Source organism: Zootoca vivipara, chromosome 9 (assembly GCF_965207765.1).
Source record: "Zootoca vivipara chromosome 9, rZooViv2.hap1.1, whole genome shotgun sequence".
NCBI classification, from domain to species: domain Eukaryota; kingdom Metazoa; phylum Chordata; class Lepidosauria; order Squamata; family Lacertidae; genus Zootoca; species Zootoca vivipara.
The window spans coordinates 50,735,631-50,763,451 of NC_142592.1; the positions used below are offsets into that span (position 1 = coordinate 50,735,631).

The following is a 27,821-nucleotide window of genomic DNA, read 5'->3' on the forward strand; positions in this document are numbered from 1 at the left end:
ACCTATTCTGAATTGCGACCCTTGAACACAACACAGCCCCGTGGTGAGGTTTATACACAGTCCCATCTGTCCCTGAGACTTAGGCATGCACAGTTTGTTTATTTTTCATGAAACAAAACTGAGGAGTTCATAAACATTGCATAACAGCTCAGCGGCTGAGCAATGTTTAGGAGAAAAGGGCTCATTTCAATCAGAGCTATCACAGCTGATAGCTATGGCAGTTTCAAAGAGTGCAGCCTGTGTTAATCTCAGATTCCACCCCCTCCTCTTTTGTCAAATTTACCTGATTTTGGGTGGCAAATGTCGAAACCACTATTTTCCTGCTGCATCTGCATTGCATGTTTTGTGCTCTTGCCTAAAACCACCATAGGAACTCTGAAATATTATCCAAAACTGGCTTTGACTTCTTCAGAGAGATACATGAAATTGACGGTGCTGAGCATGGAAAAGCACCAAAAGTCATGGAGATCACAGATGTTTTCTCCAATTTGACAACAGCCTTCCCTTTCCCCAAGGCAGAGAGTGGTTCCAGAATGCCAGCTGCTTTATCCTGTTAATGATAAATGGACTTGCTTGGCGTGGAGTCCATGGCTGGAATGCAGAACAGCTGGAGCCAAGATCAGTCTGTTGCAATTCCCATCAGGCTCATCTTCTTGCAGCGCTGGTCATATGGAAAGTTCAGCCAGCATATGGTGGAAACAAGGAGCGCTCGTAGAGGTAAGGAACCAGACACATTGCCACCTTTTTCTGCTGTCAAAAGCCAATGCTAGTTAAATACCGGATTGCTAAGAGGGTGGGAAGAATCAAAGGTGCAGCTGGGCGAAACCTGAAATAAAAATGAGGGTCCTATCATTATTTTGAACTGAATCAGAAACTAATCGTAGATAGAGAGACAGGGTTAGCAATAGAAATGTCAAGATTTGAAAAGATAATAACAAAAATAAGGAAGAAGAAAATTTCCCTAATGTATGACTATCTTTTAGAATGGGAGACGATCGAGGAGCAAACTAAAACTCCAATGATTAAATGGGCCCAAGACTTGGGTTATAACATCAACATAGACCAGTGGGAGAGATTGTGGGAGAAAGATCTAAAATTTACAGCATGTTTTAACCTAAGAGAAAATTGTTTGAAAATGATATACCGTTGGCATTTAACACCATGTAAGCTGGCTAAAATGTATGGGGGTATGAATCCGAGGTGCTGGAGGTGCAAGAAAGAAGATGGCACACACTACCACATGTGGTGGCCCTGCAAAAATATAAAAGAATACTGGAACAAGATATATGAAGAACTAAAGAAAATGTTTAAAATAACATTTAAAAAAACGCCTGAAATGTTCCTTTTAAATATCTTACCACCGGAAATAAATAAGGAAATAAGATCTTTATGCCTATACACTGTGACCGCTGCTAGAATCTTGGTAGCTAAAAATTGGAAGAGCGAGACGCTGCCCACAGTAATAGACTGGCAAACACAAATGTTAAACTATATTAGGATGGCATGGTTGACAGACTCAATGAGAGATATACCTGTACAAAAGACAGTGAAAGAGTGGAGAGTGTATAAGAACTATCTCAAAACATATTACCCAAATAGCTCTCTACTCACGGATATTGAATGATGCTTGAGAGAAATAGAAAGGATTAGAATAATAATGAGGAGGAAAAAGAGATATCGTTAACATAAGCCTGTGAAACTTAAGATATTGAAAAGTGTGCAACAAAAGGGACAGGAAGTATCTATATGTAGATGTGATGAGTGTATCTGTTCTATATTCTTATTTGTTTTGTAAATCTGTGAGGATAAGTTTTGACGAAATATTGTAAGAATAAGGTTTTTCTTGCCCTTTTTTTTCTTTTTCTTTTCTTCTTCTTCTTTTTTTTTATCGATCTTTATTGTATTCTTTATTGTATTGCTTTTTCCCCACCCCTTATTATTCTCCCCCACCTTATTATTCCTTTTTATACGTAAGTGTGTATTTGTTGTTCTGCTGATTTTAAACAATAAAAACTATTTTAAAAAAAAGAATGCAGGGTTTGCTGCTAAAGATAATTTTAAAAAATACATTGGTGACTCTTGCTTAGTTTTAACAAAGTGTAGACAGTTTTTCAAAGGACTTGTAGTGAAACCAAACTGCATTTGCTTGAAAGGTAAACTTAGTTGATATTTAGTTTTTAGTATTTCGCATCAGGGGGGCTAGCACACAAAATTCCCTGTGTGCAATGCCAGCAACAATTTGTATGCCTTTAAAACAATATACGTAACTAAGCTGAGCAGCATAAGCCTCACCATGTAACTCAGTCCTTAACTCAGATGGAGAAATCACTCTAATTTTGGATAAATTGTTCTAGGAACTCTAATTATAGGGATCCTGGAAATCAAGGTCGAGAGCACTAAATTGTGTGGTTGGTCCTGGACTAGTTACCTGAATATTTAGCTGGTGCCTTTTGCAATTCTATTATAGTTAGATATGTAGGAAGCTGCCTTATACTCAGTCAGACCACCGACTGGCTGCAGCTCTTGAGGATTCTAGGTAGGAACCTCTCCAAGCCCTCCTATGAGATGCTGAGGGTTGGACCAGAGACCTTCTGCATGCCAAGCAGATGCTCTTCCCATTAGCTTCCATTTGGGCTGGAAAATTTTGTAAAGGGAAATTTGAGGTTTAATCTGAGGTTCTCTGTTCCATTTCCATTCTCCCTTAGTTTCCCTGTTATCATGAATATTATGCAGCTTTATAAATTGATGGGTTGATTTGTGGTCTTTGACTACACATTGGAAGCCACTTTTGAGGGGCATGACGTGATGGTACAACGGCATAAATGCCTAAATAAATGATAAGGAAGGGACCAGCTTGCAAGTCAATGAAAGTCTGAGAACAGACACAAACTTTGCTCCTTTCAGACCCACTTTTTGACAGCGTTGGTCTTCATGAATTGGCCTTCTCTTCAATCAAAGAATGATTTTGAAACCTGCCTTTACCTTGGGAGGCCGTGTGGCTTCTGTGGCTTGTCGTGTTCTCCAAATAAGAAGATACTTGAACAGTGAGTGTTTCTTGAAGAGATTGCATTCTCTTTTTTATGCCACCCTTGTGTGCAGTATTAAGGCTGGTTCATGCATACATGTACATCACCTGATAGCTCATCCTCCATCAGGGTGTTCCTTCAGACTGCCATTATTTTGCAGGGCAGATTCAGGTGCACACCGGAGCATTTAATTTGTGCATTTGTAGTGGATTGATGCTCTCTGCCACTCTAGTTCAGAGGCAGTGTTAGGGTAGCATGACCAGTTTGGCCGCATGGAGCACCGCGCTGCAGGGAGGCACCACAACAGTGCTGTAAAAGGGAGCATGAGAGGGGGAAGCGTACGCCAAATTTTAGTGTTGGACAGGGTGCTGCTTGAATTTGAGAGCCAGGGCCATCTTAAGCACACCTGGCGCCATGGCGTAAAGATCCCTCCAGCGCACCCTCCCTTTCCCAGAATTTAGAACTCTGGGTCCAACTTGCAGACCACCTCGCAGCCCTGGGAACCGCCCCCCACAGAAGACACCATCGACGTGGTGGCCGCGGCGCGGCTGGCCAGACCGCTGGAACCCCGCACTCGCTTGTGATGCTCCGGGGTGCCTCCTCCTCCTGCCTGACAATGACAGCCTGCTGCCAGTGCTCTCGCTGCTGCCCAGTGGCCCGGGGAACAGGAGGTGGTTGCCACGCCACCACCTGTGCCACGGGGAGTGGTGGTGGTGGGGCGGCGGGCCCCGGTGACGCGGAGGAGGCCCCTCGGGAGCTGCTCCCGCTACTGCCACTCCCTCGGACGACAGCGGCTTGGCGGGCGGAGGCTGAGAGGATTCTTGCGGTCAAGAGAGAGGAGGCGGCAGCGGTGGCGGAGCCATAGGGCTTAGTGGCTCCTACCACCAACCACCTGGTGGCATGTAGGGAAAGGGGAGGCCGCTGGCAAAGCCGCACAGCTCCCCCACTTGCTGGGGCGCCCCTGAGAGGCTGGCGCCGTGGCACAACGAGCCAGTAGGCCCTATGGGAAAGACGTCTCTGTTGAGAGCGCAAAGTCTGTCCTAATGCAACAAATCCGCTTTCAAAACAAAACAAACCCAGGCTTTTTGTAGTTCAGAATACACATCATGAGAAGAGGGTTTTTTTGGGATATGATATCCCGCTTTATCACTACCCGAAGGAGTCTCAAAGCGGCTAATAATCTCCTTTCCCCTCCTCCCCCACAACAGACACCCTGTGAGGTGAGTGGGGCTGAGAGACTTCAGAGAAGTGTGACGAGCCCAAGGTCACCCAGCAGCTGCATGTGGAGGAGCGGAGATGTGAACCCGGTTCCCCAGATTACCAGTCTACCGCTCTTAACCACTACACCACACTGGCTCTCAGTGAGCAGTTGTACAGTTAGGTATTTTTAAAACTACTGCACTAGAGGGGGTTTGTATGAGGCCACAGTCTTCCTCTGTTTGGCTGTGCTGGGCTCTGCCAGTGGAGTGACTCTGCTGCCTCAGAACCCCCAACTGCACCCTCATAAAACAACACATTGGCAGCAGCTGCCACTGAGGTTATCCACAGGTGGTAGCTGGTACATATCTCTCCCCCCCCAATTGGGGCATTTCAGGAGTGGGAGGAGGGCAGGGGGTGGATCTCAGCTAGCCAAGGACCCACTGGATCCCAAGCTACTGGCAAGTTGTAGCAATGGCCCCAATCTACAGTTTTCTGCTATGGCAGCCTTGAGCAGATGCAGCAAACATTCACAATTTTCCACTCCTCCCCCACTTTGCCTTCTGGTTCGGACGGTGCAGGCGGTGGGGCTACAGGTGTGGCAGTGGTTCCCACATTCCATTACGCCCAGCTGCTGTTCACCAGAGTTTGGATTGCATCCTTAATGGCCTTACAGGGGCTCCCTCTTTAAATGATTGTGTGCAGGGGTCCCCAGACTTACCCGGCTTCGGGCCGGTTACTCCGGCGCCGATCGCGCGGCAGGCCAGAGGGTGGGGGAACGCACTCCCATACGTGCGTGCACTTGCTTTTTCTGGCGCAGGGCACCTCCGGAAATGACTTCTGTGCATGCGCAGACATCATTTCCGGTGCACTTCCGGGTTGGCGCAGCACATAAAATAACTTGTGCGCAACTTGATGGGCAACTGCACCGCGGCACGCCGGTAAGAGCGGGCAGCAGCGGGGGTCATTGGGGGGCCACACAATTAGTTTGGGGACCCCTGATCATGTGTGTTTCTTTACTTAGATTTCAAAATGCAAGCAAAGCCCTGCTCTGTTTGGAGCCCTTCTGCTCTTTGAGGCCCTGGACTCCTGCCCCAAAGTCCTGCCCTGATTGCCACACTTTCCCATTAGATATCGACAGTGTTTATATTTTGTTCTAGGCAGCGACTTCTGCATCCATCCTTTGGTGAGGGAGGCCCTGGACAGCAGGAGGCCTGTCGTTGCCTTGGAGAGCACCATCATTACACACGGCATGCCATATCCCCAGAATCTGAGGTAGGCAGAGACTGTAATTTTCTAGCACAGCAAAAGCTGCAAGCTGGGCTAGGCCAGAGACCAATGCACACAGGCACGCACCTCTCCTGACACCTCGTTGCTTGTTGATCTGCAGCTAAACTGAACTCATTGAACTGCCTTCATTGAAAAGGACTCTTTCTGGGGTCGCCAGGTCAGGGGCATTTAAAGGACTTGGGGCAGAGGCCCCTGACACAAATCTACATAGAATTTGCATATGCTAATTTATGTAGACAGCCCTGGGAAGGTGACGTGGTGGCTGTGTGGCAGGGGTCTTCACCAGTAATGCATTTTGCATTGTACCTAGCCGCTGGGTGAGTGGCTTTTGGGGGAAATTTTAAGAAAATGGAAGTGGCAGAAAATATGGGACCCACCACAAGAGCCCCTCCCCAGGCCACCCCGTATCAATGCTGAAGTCATCGGGAAAAATGACAGCTCTGTCAATTACATTTGACCTTTGATGACTGCTTCAAAAGTTCTAGCTATTGCCTGAAGTTGCAGTCACCAAGTAATAAACATATACATGCAGGGTAGGAGCCACTTAAGCCTGCTTCATATCCCTATAATCATACTTTTTGATGGTAGTGGGGCAGTCTTTGCACAGTAAATGAACAGACGGCACAGTCTCTTTAGGATTAAGGTACCACTGCAGATTGCAAGTGAGGGAATTGCATCCTTGAACACTCCTCTGGGTGGGAAAAGTTCATTGCAATTAGAAAAGCAGCGCATCAGGGAATGTGTACAATCTGAGGGAGGCTACACCAAACAATTTGCCATTCAGAATAGATAAAAGCAGTGCACTTTTTTCAGCCGGAATTCACCAGAACTTAGTCCCGGCACCTCTCAGGTGGGCTCCATTGCCATTATAAGAGACCTGGGGGTGTGGTGGTGGTGGTCATGGTGAGTTCTGGCACCTCTTTTTCTAGAAAAATAGCACTGGCCAATAACCTTGACATACTAGAGAATAGGTTTTATGTTGGCTAAAGGCAGGGCTATTAGGACAGGGGGGGATCCCAGATTGCCACCTACATTTTTGAGCAGGGACTGGGGAACCTGTGGCACTCCAGATGTTGTTGGACTCCAACTCCCATCAGCCTCAGCCAGCATTGCAGAATGGTCAGAGATGATGGAAACTGTACTCCCAACAACACCTGAAAGGCCAAGGGTTCCCCATCTCTGATTTATCCCTGTGCTGACAATCTGGCCATGAATTGATGCGCAAGAACCTCATTGCCATTAAAACTAACCCAAGATTTGTTAGGCATCAGATTATGTAGAGGAGCTACAGGGGAAGGAAATAAAATGTAAATGAGGGTGTGGTGAGGGATTGGGTGATTCAGTACAGCAGGCACCCCCAAACTTCAGCCCTCCAGATGTTTTGGACTACAATTCCCATCATCCCTGATCACTGGTCCTGTTAGCTAGGGATCATGGGTGTTGTAGGCCAAAACATCTGGAGGGCCGCAGTTTGGGGATGCCTGCAGTACAGTTTTTAATACCATGGCAACTTATTTTGCCTTCTTTTTCTATTGCGTTGCTTGCAATGCACCAGCATGGCCAGAGAGGTGGAAGAAATAATAAGAGCAAATGGGTCTGTGCCAGCAACTATCGGCATTTTAAGTGGCCGCATCCACGTGGGGCTCCAGAATGAACAGCTTGAGACTTTGGCCAAGAGCAGAAATGCAATGAAGGTGTCTCGGAGAGATCTTCCCTACGTTCTCAGTCAGGTATTGGACTGAATTCTCGGGGTGGGTGGGTCGTTTTCTCTTACGTCCCCCTGGTTCAAATCTCTATAGAGCACACATAATCTCTGAACATAACATAAGAACACGAGAAGAGCCTGCTGGATCGGTAGGAATGGAACCACTGCAAAGCAGCGCCACCTACCCCCAACTAAGACAGCCACTCCAGAAGGATACCTTGCTTGATAGCCTTGAAAGCTGCGGAGAGGTCGAGGAGAATTAACAGACGCATTTCCCCTGAATCTCTCCCAACAGAGGCCATCATGCAGGGTGACCCAAGCAGTTTCTTGCGGGCCAAATGGGGTGACCCAGTAAGCTTAATTAGGTCCAGGTTCCCCACCCCTGTAGTTTACAGTTCCTATGACTAGTAACCATGGATAGCCTTATCTCCCTTAATTCACCGAATCTCTTTTTCGAGCCGCCCAGGTTGGCTTACATTGCTGTATTTTGCCCAGTGGTGGAACGATATGAGAGGGTTGCGATCTAAGCACTCCTTGCTGAGGGTCTTGTGCAATCTAGATGATGACTGGCTGTTCCACACAGGGCTTGTCTGGTGGTACAACTGTGGCTGGAACCATGATTGTGGCACACAAAGCAAAGATCCCTGTATTTGTGACAGGAGGAATTGGAGGGGTTCACCGCGGAGGAGAGAAGAGTAAGAGAATTAATTTTACAACTAGAAGTTAAATTCCAAATGCTGTTCTATTTTTATTACCAGAGGTTAAATGCTAAATGCTGTTTATATTAATATATATACCGTATAAATTCTAGGCCTATAACCACCTACCATTTTATGGATCTCCTCCTCTAGGAATGGGAAACTTGGGGCCTTTCAGATACTTTTGGATGCTAATTCCCATAAGCTCATCCTACAAGGATGATGGGAGTTATAGTCCAGCAGCATCTGCAGGGCACTGCATGGGCTACATCTGAGTTAATGGCATTTCTCCACATTCTTCCCTCCCTACCCTGCTTCCTCTCTGTTCTAGCGGTGAGAGCCAGGACATGACCCCCCCCCCAATTCATATACAGCACAGTCTCAAATCTGATCCATCCCACACACCTTGCAGTTGCTACTTCGAAACACATCGGGTTAAATGCATTTACTTGTTTAGGGCTACAATCCTACCGGTATACACACTTGCCATGGGGTACACTCAGTGCTTTTTTTTCCTTTAAAAAATGGTTGGGGTACTCTCATTTTGACTCAAGAAAATCACCATTTTATAGTTCAAATTGGGAAAAATAAATACAGTAAATGGACAAATGGACAAAGATTCACAAAATGTTTAGGGGTATGTGTACCCCTGCATCCCCTCAGAAAAAAAGCACTGGGTATATTTCACTGAAACCAACACAACTTATTTTGGAGTAGCCATGTATAGGATTAATCCAGGGCCGGCCAACTCATGAGGTGAGCTGAGGCAGCCGCCTCAGGCAGCAGAAGCCCACGAGGCAGTGCCTCTGCACTGCAGGCACTGGGCCCACCCCACCCCCTCTGCCACCGATGGAGAAGCAGCAGTGCCGAGATCTCACCGAAATACCACAAAATCTCATGAATTCTCATTTGGTCCATGAGGTGCCATTTTGTGGATGCTGCCAAACAACCCAGGTAAGGGAGGCTTCAGCAGGGACGGTGGCGGCGAAAGGGCAGGGTGGCACTGTCCCCTTTTCACCTCTGGTGGCAACATGGAATGCAGCACTCTTGGATTCTTCTGCTGAAGTTGCATCTTGTTTGACCCTCAGACCATAGAAGGCCACAGCCAATTAGAGTGGGTGGTACTGGCAAGGTGAGCCAATGGTCTGACTCATCATAAGGCAACTTCATATGTTACTTTAATACAGAATTATGATGGTTCCCACCCCCACCAGTTTGCCCATTTTGGGGGCTATGGAATTTGGCAGGGCAACTGTCTTTTCAGTCTTTTCTCCCTGTCCTTTTCAGCTTTGGATGTGAGTGCGGACCTGACAGAATTAGGTCGCACTCCAGTTGCTGTGATTTCCGCAGGTGTGAAGTCTATACTGGATATTGGCAGGACATTGGAGTATCTGGTAAGGAGCCACAAATGCAGTGCAGAAGGAACAAGAGACATAAGGCTGGCTAATCTGGCCTTTCTCAGTTCTGTCGTTCCAGCTTCACGTAGAATTTACTCCCATATTTCAATGGATGGTTGTACTGTTATGGCTGTCCTGCTCAGAACTCTGATATTCTGCAGTAGGGATAGTGGAGAATTTGATAAAGTTTACATTTAAACAGAGCCGTCTTAAGCATGCTCGGCGCCCCCCGCCCCGTTTCCCAGCACGGCGGGCGGGTGCCGCGCGCAGGGGGGCTGCCACGGGCGCAACTGCACTGCGCCACCCAGCCTGCTGTAGGGCCGGCCCTGGGCCAGGGGGTGCTGCCCACCCCCTGTTGCGACACCCCTGCGCGCAGCGGAGGCGGCCCCAGGCCCGTGCACCTCCGGAGAGCGGCCTGAAGCCACTGAACAGCGGAGGCACACCTGGGGCAGCCTCAGCCGTGCCTCTCAGCGGGCGCAGCGGCGCCCCTGGTGGCCTGGCGCCCTGCGCCACCGGGGGCGGGCCTAGAGCTGGCCCTGCATTTAAAGGCAAGCCTCTGTAATTTATACTTTCCAAAGCGATATACAAACCAAAACACAGCCAGCTTTCAGAATTTTCACTTCTCCATATTTTGCAATGTGCAATTTTGCATATACTGGGGCAAAGTATGCATTTGCTAGTGCAAATAACCTACAAAAATGTTAGGGAACATTGCTTTGCAAAAAATTGTATATTAAGCAAAATTGCATGTGAATGTAATATGCACTAAAATGCTTTGTAACTTTCACAAGAACTTTAAAAAGTGCAAACTTATGTGGAAATGTGGGGAACTGAACTTAACATTGGGAAAAGGAGAAACTGAAGTGGACAGATATGCCTATCCCTCTTTTTAGTGTACTGGAGGTGAAGGAGGCAAATTATCTGTTTTTATAAATGTTTCTATGCAACCAAAGTATTCATCAAATTGATTTGATACTTCCTTACCCAATTTATTTTAAAAGTTGTTGGGTGGTGTCAGGGGATTGTTGCGGCTACTCTCGAGTAAAGACGCTCCAGTCCGCACTGTCTTTAAGAGTTTTGTTGTGCATACTATTTACAGTGCAGAGATAACAGAAAACATGACCGCCTAGTCCGATTCAGCACCCGGCAATGGCTGCCGCCTGCTTTTCAGCCAGCATAAAAGCCTGGGCACCCCAAAACGCCGCCCCTTCACCCTACGTACGGGCGCATGCCTCAATTCGGGCTCCAGAAATAGAGGTCTCCCCTCTTGCTGGCTGGGGTGGCGCCTGGGCTCCGACATCTCGCTGAGTCCCTCATCCCCTGACCCTCGACCAGAGCAGTGCCAGGGCTCTGACATGTCTCTGAGCCCTTCCTACACGCTCTGTTCTCCATAGCGTTGCCAGGGCTCAGACACCTCATTGAGCCCTCTCTCCAATCCACTCCATTCCCCATTCCCTCTTCCTGACTCGCTGCTCGTGCTGTTGCTGGGCGAAGTGCTAGTCAGGATGACCGGGGGGAGGGAGTCCCCCTGACATCCAGCTTGTGCACCCCTAGTGGGCTGCAAGGAATACCTCCATGAGCCACAGGGAGCCTACATGCATTATAGAGATTATACCAACTAAAATGTATATATTTTGAGGTTGTAGACACCACTCAAAGACAAAACAAGAAAGAGATTTGTTGGGCTAGCTCAGGCTTCCTCAGCCTCGGCCCTCCAGATGCTTTTGGCCTACAACTCTCATGATCCCTAGCTAGCAGGACCAGTGATCAGGGATGATGGGAATTGTAGTCTCAAAACATCTGGAGGGCCGAGGTTGAGGAAGCCTGGGCTAGCTGCTTCTAGTTCACGAGATTGGATTCTATCAAGTGGGTGGAGCTGGAGGAAAGGGCTTGTAATTTTATGCTTTTGTGTGAGAGTGGTAAGGGTTCCCTGCTTGGGGAGGGGTTGTACCTCAGTGATGCAGCTTGTGTCATAGGTGCAAAAGTCCCTAAGTCCTGACATCTCCAGGCAGCAGGGCCCTCAGCTAGTCAGATTAAGAAACACACCTGCCCATTGAAGCAGACAGTGAAGAGCTAGCTGGACCAATGGTCTGACCTGGGATTGTGGAAATTTAATTTGATTCTGTAGTGTGGTTAAGTGATTTGGTCCGTAGCACAGCAAAGATGGCTTTTGCTTTCATGTCACATCTTTTCATCTGGCCCCCACTCTTCACCTCTGCAGGAAACTCAAGGTGTCTGTGTGGCCACCTTTGGAGACTCCAGAGAGTTCCCAGCCTTCTTCTGCCATCAGAGCGGCTTCCAGGCCCCATATCATGTGCAGAACGAGGAGGATGCTGCACAGCTGATTGGTGAGCTGTCCGTGGAACAAAGCGCTTTTTGAGAACAGTGTTTGAGTTTAAACCAATGAGCTTCTCACTTTCCCCGAGGCAGCAGTTCATTGCACACGTAGTGGGGATCAAAGCCCGTTGTAGTCCGTTGGGTTTACTTTTGAAGAAATGCACATGGGAACAGGACAAGTCTGTCCCAAATGCTCCTTTCCATCCTTGGGTATCTTCTCTTGTTTTCAGTATCCTGTTCTTAACAGCAGGGCTGATGTTGAGGCTTGGCGGGGGCAGCAGCCCTGGCAACTGCCCACACCCCAAGTGACAAGTGCACCCTGGACCCAGTGGTGAAGCTGCATGCTCCACTACTGGGGGGGGCAGAGAGCAGACGGGGCGTGGCTGGTGCCCCGGGGTACCGTGATGTGCACCTGGGGGGCGTGGCACACATCCTGGGAGCATGGCGCACTGCCCGTAGAGGCGTGGCACACATGCTGGGGGCGTGGTGGGGTGTGCGGTGCATGTCCGGGGGGGGGGGGCGCCGCGATGGCACCCTATTGGAATAGTGGTGCTGTGGCCGGTCCGCTCCCTCTGCACTCCCGTTCCTCTGCCAGTGCCTGGACCCAGGACTTTTTTTCTGCTGAAAGCAGCTCAACAACTTAGGGTTGTCCGTCCAAAAAAGGTGGGGGTTCCTGCACCTCTTTTTCTAGAAAAAAAAAAGCACTGCCTGGACCTACTTGTTTCAATCTGCTCTTTAGAGTGAATATGCCCACTTCACTCTCTTGGCTCTGTGCATGGTTTGGAATGTAACGCAAGCGAAATAATTATTATTTATAATTATTTCTTTTTTAAACATTCTGATGTGACTTGGAGCTGCTAAGTAGCAGGATGCTGCAGTGGTAAAATCTCTTTCAGAATGGCCCAGGAAGTGACCGTATGTCATAACGTGCCGCCCGTTCCAGGGAAATTGTACAGAAAAAAAAGGATGGGTGCCCGCATGTATCTATGCACTCACTGGGGCTGATGGGAGTTGTAGTCCAAAACGTCTGGACGGAACCAAGTTAGTGACTGCATTAAACTTTGTTGGGTGCAAAGCAGTTGACACCAGAGGCTACTGGGATAAAGAAACAAATTGCAAGCACATGCATATGCATCTGTAAGCGATGAAATTGGTGATGCCACCTTTGTCACCCGTTGATAAGAGTTATTCAGCAGAGACACACAGTTAACGACCTTTCTTCCTCAGCCAGGTCCCTGAATTTGCAGTTGGGCAGTGGCGTGCTGATTGCCGTTCCCTGCCCTGAGGATCAAGCTGCTTCAGGACAGCTTATTGAAGAAGCAATCCAGCAGGCTTTGAGAGAGGCTCGGTAAGAATCCTCCTCCTCTGTTGTGATTGTATAAGGAGAGTTAGGGCCCCCATAGAGGCATCTTTTTTCATGGCTCATTCCCAATGATTTGTGCTCATGGTGTTATTGGGGCTGTCATACTTGATCCCATTTTGAATGCTGCTGGTGTCTGCAGAAGTTTTGGGGGGCAGGCACACTCTTTCATTTCCAATCAGTGCATATCCCATAAGGTGCTGCTGAAATCCCATAACTTTTCATAACACAAATGTTCTGGGTTTATTTTGTTTGTCTCCCTTTTGTCTTCCATAGCCCTGCCAGAGCACCAATGGTGTGTGTGTCTGTGTGTGCGTTGTCCACAGATCCCTGCGGTCTCTGACACCCAAGCTCCAGTCAGTGGGTGCCCTCTAGGGACAGGTTTTCTCCAATCAAGTTCCTCCACTTAAAAGCCTGAGCAGAGCTCACCTTGGATAATCAATGCATATATTTATTAAGTCTGTAGCATAGATGTGTTTCCCCCTTTTGATGGATAGAAAGATGATTTATTTGTGCTCTTCTCATATACAAATATAAAATTACTGGCTCTCATCCAGATTGCTCTTGTTACATTTGCAGGGAAAAAGGAATTACAGGAAAGGAGCTTACACCCGTCTTGCTGCAGAAGCTAAACAAGTTAACTAGCGGGGAGTCACTTAGATCCAGTATCCTTTCCTGAAAATGCTCACTTCTTACTTCCCCTCCTCAAAATCCAATTGCATAATCCCTCCCCCCAATATTCTCCATACACTGCCCCAGAGCAACATTACATTGGCAACATTCTGGGAAATTAAAATAGAGGGGGATCTTTGCACCAGTTTCTTTTAGTTCTTGGGTTCTTCTGCTTTTATTTCCCTTTCATCATAGCCTTCCCCATATCAGATATTGCCTTGATCAAGAACAACGCCAAGGTGGGCAGCCGCATAGCTGTGGCCCTGAACAAGATCCAAAGATTCCCAGGCTGGAGAAACAACTCGCCTCAAGACGAGAATTTATCTCCTGCACCAAGACCGGTGAGTGGCCTGCTCTGTAAGGGTCGCCACTCTCTCAGAGAGAAACAGCTTGGCTGTTGCAGCTCATTTACACATCGCCTGAACCTTGCAGCACATGGCTTTGCGGTCTTGGCCTTGGACTCCTCCAGGTAACGTGACGATTGAGCATTCATCCGGATGTCTTTGCACAAAGCTTACCTGGTGGTTAGACTATGTTAAGTGAGGGTCTTTAGGTCAGCCACCACTTTTGCCTTCTCTAACACTAGCAGTGCTTCCCTGCAAAATATTTTTTCTCAAATGGAGATAATCTCAGCGGAGGTGAAACAACACAAAAAGTCACAAACGTGGAGCTCAAATGAAGAGATCTTAAAAGTCACCTAGTCAAACTCCTCGCTGATGCCAGTTTATGATGTGCACCAATCATGTATGAAAACAGAATATCTGTTTAGTCACAATGATGCTTGCTTGGAAACGCAAATGTTGCAGTCATCGAACAAGAAGAGCAAAGAGGCATGCCTCAAGGAAGTGCTTTTAAAAGCAGTAACTTATTTTGGTAGGAATGCCTAATGCATTTTCAACCACAGCCCATCCACAGGGGCACTAACACAAACAACACATGTTTTAAAATGGATACTCAAACATAACCTCCAGAAAACATGTTGAGTTGTTAATCAGCTGTCTGATGTTGCATGAATGTTGGACAGTGACTATCTTGAGAGTTTTTAAAAATGCAATTTGACAATCATTTTGTACTTTCTCTCTAGAGGTTGTTTATTTACAATTTGCATTAGGGCTTTGCATTTATTTACTTTTTCAATATGTACTTAGGAAAACCTTTTGGTTGAAATGCACTGACCATTCTTCTGTGGACGAAGTTGATTTATTTGCTCCCACTGCCTTTTAGGGAACCCTCTCAAGGTGGCCTACGGAAGACTTTGAAAATGCAACAGAATGTGAGGCACATATAGGTAACATGGTGCCCCCATGTTATGGACTACAACTCCCACGAACCTTTACCATTGGTCATGTTGGCTGAGGCTGATGGAAGTTGTAGACCACAATATATACAACAGATGCCACCACATTGTCTGTCTGTCCTTGCTGTGAATTTACTACTTTCAAGCATCTGCTTGAAACATGCCTCCTCCTCCTCTTGTCTGATAACTGCAAGCCAAGCTTTCATTAATATGAGGGGCGTATCTAGATCAGCTTCTGCGCAACCTCTGATCCACCAAGCCAAGTGTTGATCATTATTAGCCTACCAAGGACACAATAACCCTCCTTTGTTTCTACTGCCTCGGTGGCACTGCAAAAACTGTGGTTGTCTTCTGCTTTGAGCAGAGCTGGGGAGACTGTGGCCCTCCAGATGGTGTTAGACCCCAACACCCCAAAGAACCAATCCCCATGGCCAAAGGTCAGAGCTGATGGAAGCTGGTGTTCAACGATGTCTGGAGAGCTGCAGATTCCTCAGCCTTAGCTTTGTGGGCATGTCCTGGAGGAAGGGCTCTGGAAGAGAGCTCTGCTGATGGCTTTCTCCCTCCCTCCCACCCACCCACCTCTTGTTTTCCTTTCAGGTGGTCATTGGTGCCATCAACGTCGATTTCATAGCCAAGGCAAGAGATGCAACAATAGTGGTAATTGCACTTAGCAATATTTAAGCTGCATTTTCTTTACCCTAACCTAGCCTGTTGCTGTAAAGCTCATCGGATGCAAGGAGCTCACATGTCACCTTTCCAGACTATTAGGAAGTATAAGGGCTGGCAGTCTGGAGGCAAGCAGGTACTGCCCAGGCAGGTGACCAAGCCTAAAAGGTGTTAGGCAAGCAAACAGGTATATAGGTGGTTAGAAATGGGCTGATCTGAGCAGATAGAAATGGGCCACCTGAGGTCCATACCAGGCATAGGCAAACTCAGCCCTCCAGATGTTTTGAGACTACAGTTCCCATCATTCCTGACCACTGGTCCTGTTAACTAGGGGTGATGGGAGTTGTATGGTCCCAAAACATCTGGAGGGATGAGTTTGCCTATGCCTTATGTAACATCATGCAACATCTGTACATGATGTTGATGTGAAGGCTGAATTTGTGTCATCAGAGAAATGAAGGCGGGGGAAGCAGTCTTCAGGGTGCAATGGAAAAGCCCTAGCTCACTACTTTTTCCAGGCAAGTCCGCCCCACAAGAGCAGCTCAATAATTCATTTATTTAATAAGATTTATAACCCACCTAATCAACAAAAACCTCTAAGTGGTTTACATGAAACAATATGAAATATCCATAAGAAGCATACCATTAAAATATAACTTTAGAAACAGGTAGATCTAAGATTTATTGACATATAAGTAAAACCAGCAGTTTGGCAACACATGCCTAATAAGTTGGTGTTTGGGAATATGTACTTGAGCGACACATTGCTTAGACTAGCTTTCACCAATCTGGTGCCCTCCAGATGTTTTGGACTACATGGCCATATTGGTGAGGACTGATGGGAATTCTTCCATAGGCAGGTAGCAGCAGCGGCAGCTTAACACTGTCTTGTGGTGCCTAGGTGTGGTACAACTTCCCTCCCAGCCATTTCTTATGGGTCACAGGTGTTGCTATGATAAAAATGACGGTGGTCATCATCATACACATGGACCCATGAGCTAAGAGAAATAAAAACGTTCCATAATAAGTGATGAAACCTCTGTGGAGTGCAGAAAAAGAAGAGGGTTTAAAGCTGATAAATAGAGGAGTTCACCCTATGTCATCTAGTGGAATGTTTGATGCCAAGTGATGAGACACACCTCTTTGGTAAAAGTGAGCAGAGTTCCCTAGCCAAATGTCTTGCCACCTTTGTGATTAGCTGACAAGTGGCTGAAGACAGAAATGGAAGAGTGCAATGGTTAGTTAATTAACAATTAACTAAGAAAACACTTCTTAATCCTTGGAGACAGAGAAGAAAAGTACAAACCATGATGAATGTTGGCCTAGTAGACAGTTGGATTTTATAGATTTTCCATTTCTAGAAGAAATAGGGGAACTTCAGCAGATGACAGAAATAAGTTTGTTGTAACGATTGGCTGTAGCCTAGCTCATGTTGTATGGGGAAGGACCATAGGTGATTGTCAGAGCACCTGCCTTGCATGCAGAAGTTTTGAGGCTCAATCCCTAGTGTCTGCTTAAAGGTAAAAGGACCCCTGACCATTAGGTCCAGTCATGACCGACTCTGGGGTTGCGGCGCTCATCTTGCGTTATTGGCCGAGGGAGCCGGCGTACAGCTTCCAGGTCATGGGGCCAGCATGACAAAGCTGCTTCTGGTAAACCAGAGCAGCGCACGGAAACACCATTTACCTTCCCGCTGTAGCGGTACCTATTTATCTACTTGCACTTTGATGTGCTTTCGAACTGCTAGGTTGGCAGGAGCTGGGACCGAGCAACGGGAGCTCACCCCGTCGCAGGGATTCGAACTGCCGACCTGATTGGCAAGCTCTAGGCTCTGTGGTTTAAACCACAGTGCCACCTGTGTCCCTAATTGTCTTCTTACTGGGCTGGAAAAAGCTCCTGCCTGAAATCCTAAAGCAGGCACCCTCAACCTGCGGCCCTCCAGATGTTTTGGCCTACCACTCCCATGATCCCTAGCTGACATGGCCAGTGGTCAGGGGTGATGGGAATGGTAGTCCAAAACATCTGGAGAGCCAAAGGTTGGGGGTGCCTGTCTTAAAGAGCTGCTGCCAGTCAGAGTAGAAAATGCTAACTAGATGGATCAATAGTCTAAACTATTGGCAGCTTCTTCTGTTCCAGTCCCATGACATCACATAAAGTGGAATAGTCTCGAGAGAACTTGGGTTTAACTTGAACCAATGTTGACACAGCAGTAGCATTACGGGTCCATCTGGGAAAATCAAGGCATATCTAATTTTTGCCCTGTTCTGTTGAATTCTGTGCATTTGCAGGGCGGAGGACAGACAAATCCATCAATAGTGAGACAGTCGTTTGGTGGTGTGGGGAGAAATCTAGCAGGTAATTCATTCTAATTTTGCTCTCTGCAGGGAGATACTGGGTGTAGCATATTGCTATCCTCAGCCCCCACATCACCGAGCTAGGAAGTTCCATGGTCTCAGCTCTCCCCAGGTTTGTTGGGAAGGAGGCCATTGGATGGGCTTGTTTGGTGCTTTTGACATTTGCTTTTTATTTACAAATATACAGGTTGAGCCGCCCAGAGTGGCTGGGGGAACCCGGCCAGATGGGCGGGGTATAAATAATAAATTATTATTATTATTATTATAGTTGGATATCTAATGTGGGAACAGTCCATTGCTCCCAGATCTCTAGGGAGACAGCCGGCACCCCAAAACACTCTCTTACGGCACTTCCACATGACCTGTTTATTGCGCATTCGTCCTCATTTGTTTGCAGGCAGATTAGACAATGTTGGATATTTAATGAGGATCCATTCTGATTTGTTTGCAGGGGGCTTAGAAGATGTTGCATCAAACAAAATGTTATCCCACACTTCATAGGGTGTGCTCTTTATTGCAAAAATTCCAAACTTTTGGGGAAGTGGATTTGTTGCGTGCAAGACCTCCCAACCAACAATATTTGTGGAACTTGAATCTGTCAGTATGCGCTTGAATCCCTCCAAAACATAATGAGTCTGAGAGTGTTATGTCTCTCTTAGTCTCCATCTCAAACTGCAACCTCTCTTTACATGCGGGCCTAGATTGCATCATCCTCAGTAAAGGAGCAGGGAAGGGGCACCTCTCAGGTATTTCCTAGCTGTTAAAAAGACCAATTATTGATCCTGAGCTAGATGGATAGTTTGGCCTGCTGAAAGGCGCTTTCCTATATAAATTAGAAAGAGTGCAGTAGATTTTTCACTGACTGATGACCCCAGAATGCTTCTACCTTGACTTTCAGATTCTAGGGTTGTTGGCCGATAATCCAACTTTGTTCCATTTCTCTTCCATTTTCAGATTGCTTAAGTCGTCTTGGGAAGACCCCGTTCTTTATCTCCGTCATGGGGAAGGATGAGCATTCCGAGTCCGTCCTACGCTACTGCAAGCATATGGTAGCTCACAGCTTATGGTTATTCTAAACCAGACATCCCCAAACTTCGGCCTTCCAGATGTTTTGGACTACAATTCCCATCTTCCCCAACCACTGGTCCTGTTAGCTGGGGATCATGGGAGTTGTAGGCCAAAACATCTGGAGGGCTGCAGTTTGGGGATGCCTGTTCTAAACTAATCCGTAGCAGGGTGGCTGTTTTTCATACTGCAGTTCACAAAATTTCATCATTCCGGTCCCATGTACCCACTCTCTGCTTGCTACGAGATTCCTTGTGGGAGCTCTTCATTTTAGAGACACAGGAAGCTGCCTCATAACTAGTCAGATGAGAGGTCCATCTAGAATAATAATAAAAATATATATAATAATGTTACTAAGTATACCCCACCCATTTGGCTGGATTTTCCTAGCCACTCTGTGTGGCTCAGTCTTGTCTGCACTGATTGGGAGAAGCTCTCCAGGGCGTCTAAGTCCTAACTGTAGATGCCAGGGATTGAAGCAGGGACCTTTTACAGGCGAAGGTCTGCCACTGAGCTACAGCCCTTCCATAGCAGGGAAGTTACAGAAGGGGAATCTCAGATCCACCTGACCCTCCAAGCTCTCCCCAGACTACATCTGCCTCGCTCCAGGTCACAGCCTGAGTAAGCAAGGCCTGGCTGGAATGTGTCTTCAAACTTTGATAATGGCTCTTCCTTGTCTGGATGGAGGACCAAGAGGGGTCCTGTACAAAAGGTGTGAATTTTACATTCCTTTTTCTGCCCACTGTTGTGTCAGTCTCCACCCACAATGGAATGTGACCCTCAGAAGGATGTCCATTGCCCCTCTTTTAAGCTAAAGAGAATGTGGAATTGAGGCAGCAGATTTAGAAAGCAACAGAAATGATCCGGGAAAAGTTGAGAGGCCTGCATGCTCCAGGGCCATGGATATCCGTGAGACCCAGGTGCATCTGGGATGTGCCTACCTGTCCCAGGCTGCTCCTGTGTGACGCTTCCTGGATTAACATTTGCTTCATGGTGTTATTCCAGGTCTCCTTGAACTGGAGGCCAGATTCTTCATGCAGATGAGGAAGCACATTCACTAGCTGGGCAGGCGCTGGTGCACATTTTGCTCTGAATGAGCTGCAGAGAACAGAACACTAAATTTCTCTTCTCCCCCCCCCCATTTTACTTTGAGGACATGAGAGGTGTCTTGCGACTGGAAGGGCACAACACAGCCACCTATTGTTCCGTATTCACAGGCAGCGGAGAGCTCTCCCTGGGCTTGGGAGACATGGAGATCCACCAGCAGATCACCGAGCAATACGTAAGACCCTTCTGCGTACAGCATGAAATCTCAGTGCCTCTTTTCTGCTTCTACTCTCCTAAGGGGCAGAGGATATTTTCTCAGGGTACCTAGGAAGGAAACAAAGGGGAAATCCAGAACTGGGTAATTCTGGAAGGCGGCATTGTGATGGAGTGCTGAAAGCCACCTTTCTGCCACTGCTGCCTCCAGCCACAACTCCTTCCAGACTCTGTGTTTCTAGGATGTGCTGAGCTGTAGAAACACAGATAAACACAGCCTCCTTGGTGGCTGAGGCGTATTTTTGGGACACTTAATGGAAGGGGTGATTAGGAGTGATTCAGGTGCAACCCCACCCTTTCCCCCATTAATAAAAAAAGCCTGTTGGGAAAAAAAACCCAAGTCTGCATTTAACAGCTGATACTGTTTGGTTAAGAAGGTATGAATGCCTGTCAGTAATCCACTTATCACCAAGACCCTTGAAAGGCTGAAGCTTAGCTCCTGGAAAGAAAAAAGTGGTCATTGTTCCCACCCTCTCTCCACCTTTTTCCGATCCCCATTTCATTATTAAAGGAAGGAAAAAAGGAGGCACAGCTATTAAATGATACATGATTCCCTTGGATTCCCACAGAATAACACAGCAACAAAAGCGCCTCAGAATTTCTGCCGGCTTCTACCTGTTGATGGGTGCTGCGTTGCAATGTTGCCTTCGGTGAATGCAAGAGGCTGCTGGAGCAGAATGAAAAGCCAAAGGCAGGAGTGGGGAGCCTGCTGGACTACAAATCCCATCAGCCTGAGCCAGTGAGGCAAGGGATGATAGGAGCTGCAGTCCAGCAACCTCTGTACGATCAGAGGTTTCCCACCCCTGACTAGGATGCTGGGCAAAATGTTAGGCTAGGTCTACACTAGTTGGGACTGCATATAGCAGGGTTGGGACTGCAATCCTATGCCTACTTACCAAGGGGTATATCCCATTGAAACCAACAGGCCTTACTTCTAAGTAACCATACGATTCTACTGCTTGTTTTAAAATAATGTGAATGCCTTGGATTTGTTGGATCCTATTCATGCTTGTTGAGAACTAAACCCCATTGGTTTCAGTGGGGAAAGCATCTGCCTAGACCAGACTTCCTCAACCTCGGCCCTCCAGATGTTTTGAGACTACAATTCCCATCATCCCTGACCACTGGCCCTGCTAGCTAGGGATCATGGGAGTTGTAGGCCGAAAACATCTGGAGCGCCGAGGTTAAGGAAGCCTGGCCTAGACGCTGGAGACCTTCTTCTGAGGCTCCCCCAGATGACCTGGTCTTGGGGCATCCTGGATTGCTTGTGCCAAGATGGCTCAATATTTGCTCCTTACTAAGCATCCTGATTTGTTTGCAGGTTGGCTATATGCCGTCTCATCATCATCCCACATTTTTATAGTGTTTCCCCATCACTTTCCTATCCACAAAAAGTTCACTTTTGTCCTAGCTCCAGTCCCAAAGCTTCTTATGTGTAAGAAAGTAAGCTTTTTGTCAAAGCTTACAATGGCATAACAGGTACAGATCATCTTAAGGCACAGCTGTAGAGTTCAAGAATGGCATCAGGGTTCTGAGAACCAGGACTAAAGCTATGGAGATGACTCAGCACCTGGTCCCGCCCACCCCACCAGAATTTGAAGCTGAGTCGTGGCAACACTCACTTGTGGGACTCACTTCCCTTTGAGTTTGGTGCACTTGGAGCTGCATGCTTCTGCAAGGGACCTGGGTGTGTTGCCAAACGGTGGATCCGCAGCAAAATGACGTCACTGGGAGCGACCAGAAGAACCTGACCAAGTGGAATATGGCCAGCCACAGAATTTCCTTCTTTTACTTTAGGAAAAGAGGAACATCTCGTTCCTGGAATAAACATGGATTTCCAATTGCCAATATTGTCTCTGTCTCTCATGCAATTTCCTTCAGGTGTCCAAGTTCAAGGAGACTCTGTGCTCGGCCCCACTCGTGTGCATTGATGGGAATGTGCCCCTGTCCACTATTCAGTATGTCTGTCAGATTGCCAGGGAACATAACCTAGCAGGTAAGAAGGGGCACTCACAAAGCACAGCCTAAAATGCATGGCGTTAACAGAGCATAGGAAGTGGCCTTCTAGAGAGTCAGACCTTTCGTCTATCTACCTCAGTATTGTCCACACTGAATGGCAGTGGCTCTTGAGTTTCAAGCAGGGGCCTCTCTCAGCCCTATGTGGCAACGTTGTGGATATTGCCTGGGACCTTCTGCATGCAAAGCAGCTGCTCTATCACTGAGCTACGTCCCTTTTCACCTTCTCCTAGTAAGGGAATGTTCCCAGCATCATCTTACTCTGGCTTATTTTGCTGCTTATTTCCAAATGTTAGAAAAACTACTACGCTCAACGCCCTGTGTTCTGAGAGAGAGTGGCATATAAATAAAATATTGATGACAATGATACATATTTTTTCTTTGCATTTAGCTCTTGTACAGTAAATCAACATTTTAAGAATGCAATGTGATGAAATATCAAGAGAACATGAACAGGGAACTAACCATTGTATTTGAATAGTGACACCTGTAAATGCCAGTGGAGGGCTCTACCGGTAGTTGTGTTTCTAGCACAGGTCTGAGCTTTAAAGCTCCATGTCCAAGCTGGGTTTTTGTGTGTGTCCTGATGCTTTTCTCAGCAGCCAACAAGATTTATAGCATTGGTATTGCCCTGGACATTTTAATAGAAAGACAATGTTTGTAAACTAGACAGATGCATCATTGAATACATATGATTCACGTTTGTCGGGTCAGATCATCTAACCCCATTTGATGCTCTTCTGAAGTGTGTTACGAGCCGACAGATGTGGACAAGGCTTCTAAGCCATTCCTTTCAGAAAGCTGGAGAGCCCTGGCATGCATATCTCCCAATCTACGGGAACTAAGAGCAATCAACCGGACCCTGGGGCATCCTGTTCCGGCAGGTGAGGCACTTTTGAGAGTGGAGGCAAGGAATATTTTGCCCCCCTCCCTCCAAAGCTAGGAATATACTGAATCTGCCTTATATACTGAGTCAGACTGTGGCCAAACTATCTTAGTATTGTTTGTCCCAGGTTGGAAACCAGTGTGCTCTGGGATACATCTGCCATCACCCCTGACCTTGGCCATGCTGGCTGGGGATGATGGGAATTGTAGTCCAGTAACACCTGGAGGGCCACAGGTTCTCCATTATTGATGTAGAACCATGCTGTCTTGCAAACACATCCTCCACTGGATCTTCCTCTGCCCACCAACACGATTAGCCCCTTCCAGCTGACTTTTCCTACCATGACTCTACCTAGGGAAAAAGGTTCCCTACTTGTTTCCCGCAGTGACAAAACAATGACGATGATTTTATGTACACACAATGGGTCAGCGCGTCTGGCTGTTAACCAGGAGGTTGGTGGTTTGAGCCCAGCCAGGGATAGCTGTGGGGCAGGATTCCTACATTGCAGGGGTTTGGACTAGATGACTCTCGGGGTCCCAACCCTATGGGTGGCATTGATGCTCTGCGACTAATTTTCCTCCACTCTTAAAGATCTGCCATCTACACTGGAAGATGCTGTCAAAACCGCCGTGACCCTGGCCCAGCCCTTACTGGGAGAGCTGCACTGCCTCGTTGTGACACTTGGCCAACATGGCGTCCTGGTTTGCAGCCAGAACATGAATGGGAGGTCCTCTCTTCTTCCTGGAATTTTCAACAAGGTAGGAGCATAAGGCAGGAAGTGTGAAGGGATAAAAACAGTGAAGGGGGAGGCGTGAGCTGTAGGTAAAAGGTGCTTGGCAGGCAGGGAAGTATAAAGAAAAGGGACATCCGACCCAAAATTCTATATTAAGCACTATTTCCCAGATTTCCTTGGGAGGAAATCTTGACAGTTAAGCCAGTTAAAAATCTAGGGATAATGTGGCAACTTAAGCTGATGGAGTATGTGCAGCTTGCGGATTTAACAGATAGACTAAGAGAACAAGAAGAACATACAGTACATTTAGAGAAGATTGGAAAATGTTTATTGAATATTTGGGGGGAAATTGTGTACATTTGAAAACGTTGGCAGCATTAAGATAAATTCAACAGTGTAAATAAGTTGTGATGGATAATGGAATATTGAATGGTTTAGTATGTAAAATATGCAGGGATTTATGATCTGCAAAATGAACCATGGAAAGAGAAGGGAAGTCATTGATATTTTAAGGATGTTTAAATGAGTATTCTAAATTGTAACACAGAAAATTTAATAAAAATTCTATCTATCTATCTATCTATCTAGGGATAATGTCAGTGTAGGCAGAAACTTGACCCCGGGAACCGGAATTCAAATATTGCAGAAAAATGGAAGCTCTTAAAAATGTCCCATCCTCACTTTGGTTTTTGAGTTTTCAGTAGATTGTGTAGGCAAAGGGAAGTTTTTGTCCGTCTCTCATAACACTAGAACTCATGGACGTCCCATGAAGCTGAATGTGGGAAGATTCAGGACAGATAAAAGAATGGACTTCTTCACACAGTTCATAGTTAAAACTATGGAGTTTGCTTCCAGACAAGGCAATGATGGCCACCAACTTGGATGGCTTTGAGAGAGAATAAGAAAAGGCTTTCACCGGCTACCAACCCATTGCAGTGCTGTGCCTCCACTGCTGGTCAGAGTATGTCTCTGAATACCAGCTGCTGGGAGTCACAAGTTGGAAAGAGCGCTGCTGTACTTGGCTCCTGCTGTCAGGCTTCCCACAGGCATCTTGCCTGGTTGCTGTGAGAACAGGATTCTAGCAGGACTCAGCCTTTGCGAACATGAGGACCAGTAACTTGTCTTAAAAATTTTTGATAACCTGAGATTTTCAGAGTAGTCAATATTGCTTTTATGGACCAGTTTCAGTCCAACAAAGCATTCATGAAGCAGAGTACATGTGTATACCCCTTACATGTGTATCCAGAAATCCCACGGTTCAGCTATTTGGTGAAGGAAACTTTTCAATCTTATTATTCCAGTACTTTTTAGGTCTGTTGTACTGACTCTACTGTCAGCTGCTGGTTTTATTCTGGACAAGATTTCATCTTTGTTTTATGGTTTTAATTGTTTGCTTGCAAATCCCTGGAGAACTTTTGTTATTGTGTGGTATGCATAGAAATGTGTTTGTGGGGGAGAAACTTAGCACATATTTGCAAATAGATTTCTGGATGTCCATTTGCAAGTATGGCATTTGAGAATTTTTTTGGGGGGCATCACTCCTAAAATAGAAATTAGCTTCACCTGAGGAGGTACTCCTGACCTGATCCCTGGGGTAATAACTGCTTACCAGTATGACACAACCCTTTATCAAGCAGAGCCTATTTCCCGCCCTACTACTGTGACGTTTCTATTTCATCTTTATTCCAAATAGCTCAAGGAAGTGTACAGATGTACCTTGGAAGTTGAACGGAATCCGTTCCAGAAGTCCGTTCGACTTCCAAAATGTTCAGAAACCAAAGCACGGCTTCCAATGGGCTGCAGGAGCTTCCTGCAGCCCATTGGAAGCCGTATCGGACATTCGGCTTCCAAAAATAGTTTGCGGCATTTGGGAGCCGAAATATTTGAGAACTAAACTGTTCAAAAACCAAGGTACGACTGAACTTAGTTCTCATCTCGATGGTGTTTCCTGCTTGGCAGGGGGTTGGACTGGATGGCTCTTGTGGTCTCTTCCAACTCTATGATTCTATGATTTACCATCGAAACCCTATGAGGTTGCATAGGCTGAGCAACCATGATTGGCCCAAGGCCAGCCAATGAGCTTCGTGACCCAAGTGGGGATTTGAACCCTGGACTCCTGCATGGTAACCTCTTCACCGCATTGGCTTCTCCTGAAATGAATGAGAAGTTCCCTTCTTGTGCCAACTCCACGCGTAGTTCAGTTGGGTCTCTGGCTCCCCACCTCTAGGGTCTGCTCTGCCTCTAGCATTCACTTGACAATGTATAAAAGGAGCCCGAATTCATCTTACAGTTCTCCAGGTTCAGGGTGCCTCTACCATTGTCTCTCCTATCTCACCTTGCAGGCCACTGCTGCAGAGGAGCTGTGTGCTGTTCACTACCCAGCGATCCCTGTCCCCGCGGAGGAGATAGTCAATGTCTCCGGAGCAGGTGACAGGTATGTTGCGAGCGGCCCAGAGAGGTTCCTGCCACAGCACCAGGCTCTTCCACCTTCCTCTCCTTGGCCCCTGCCCCCCTGGTTGCTGTGGCAACAAAACAGTGCCTGCATGTACGCGGCATTGCTAAGGAATCGCTAGTCCAAATATTTATCCAGAGGTGGTGAGAGAAACGGGAAGGTTTATTGTGAGCTGTCATTTTCCTGAGCCTTCATATGAAAGAGAGAGAAATGGAGGCAATTAAGTCTCAACAAGATGTTGACATCTTTGCTCCACGTGCCTCCAGACGCCGCAATTGTAAAAAAGCACCTGGAGCCTCTTAGTGGGGCAGCAGGGCTTGGGCAAGAGGCGGTGCCGAAATGGGAGGTTTCAAGACCTTTATGTCTCAAAAGGTTCTCCATCAACCACTCATGGTGGTGCCAGCACCACAGTCATCCTCTTACGCCAGGGAAATGTGGGTCTGGGAGAGGGACAAGGGGTTTATACCTCTTACCATACCGGAATTGGGGTGCAGGATGAGAACACTAAAATAAAACCACTATAAACGGTGAAATTCAGTTGTTGAAGAGCTTGGTCTTTTTCCTTCGGTAAGCTGAGTTGGCCTCTTCTCTCTTCAGCTTAATGGCTGGAATCCTCGCTGGGCTGCTTGCTGGAGAAGACATGGATGATTGCGTCCGGATGGGCCTCTTGTCCGCCAGCTTCTCCCTCCGTTCTTATGAGCCAGTTTCACCGGACATCAGTGCCACCAGCGTGAATGTGGCAAGGCTCAAGGCTCAGCAGTGGCCTGTGGCAAAGCGCTGGAAGTTGACTTAAGAGCCGGTCAGTCCCTTCTGCACCCTGAAATGGGCAGATGCACCAACATCTCTCTCTCCTACCTGGGCCTGCTTTTGAACTGAATCAGGTGGGCTCTATGATTACATCAGGAGAAGAGGAAGGGAGGCTGGCTGGATCTCTCCATCTTCCCTTCCCCCCTTCCCCATTCTTTATTGCTAGGCCCAGTGCTTTTCCCCCCTAAAAAAATGTTTAGGGGTACTCTCATTTTGACTCAAGAAAATCACCATTTTATAGTTCAAATTGGGAAAAATAAAGTGGACAGAGCTACAAAGATTCACAAAATGTTTAGGGGTATGTGTACCGCTGCGTACCCCCAGAAAAAAAAGCACTGGCTAGGCCTATGACCTAAAAAGTTGAATTATGCAACCTGTCCCCCATGAAGAATTATTGGAAATAATAAAAAAATTGTAACAGATGGTGCAATGTTAGTAGTAGAAGATGCAAGAAACTCATTTTGAAACGGAATGTAAAATTTTTAATTTTACTTTAATTTTAATTTTACCTTCAAGCCAAAAGGCTGCATTTAGCTTGGTTGC

The 27,821-nt window shown here is 46.9% G+C and overlaps 1 protein-coding gene across 2 annotated transcripts; it reads left to right on the forward strand.

Moving 5' to 3' along the window:
* The first annotated feature begins 515 nt into the window (after positions 1–515).
* LOC118091279 (uncharacterized) lies at positions 516–27,718 on the forward strand. 2 transcript variants are annotated; one of them, XM_035128082.3, is made up of 19 exons: positions 516–717; positions 2,905–3,044; positions 5,384–5,498; positions 7,069–7,243; positions 7,802–7,913; positions 9,204–9,310; positions 11,535–11,661; positions 12,878–12,998; positions 13,590–13,675; positions 13,893–14,023; positions 15,577–15,636; positions 17,934–18,000; positions 18,954–19,048; positions 20,218–20,346; positions 22,266–22,380; positions 23,147–23,284; positions 23,878–24,044; positions 26,362–26,453; positions 27,069–27,718. In XM_035128082.3, exons 2-19 carry the CDS (start codon positions 2,960–2,962, stop codon positions 27,262–27,264), a joined length of 2,118 nt encoding a protein of 705 aa, XP_034983973.3. In that variant the 5' UTR covers positions 516–717; positions 2,905–2,959; the 3' UTR covers positions 27,265–27,718. The 2 variants fall into 2 exon arrangements, with proteins under 2 accessions (XP_034983973.3, XP_034983975.3); XM_035128084.3 differs by lacking the exons at positions 516–717; positions 2,905–3,044; positions 5,384–5,498; positions 7,069–7,243 and having other exon boundaries at positions 7,596–7,913; positions 12,882–12,998.
* The last annotated feature ends 103 nt before the right edge of the window (positions 27,719–27,821 follow it).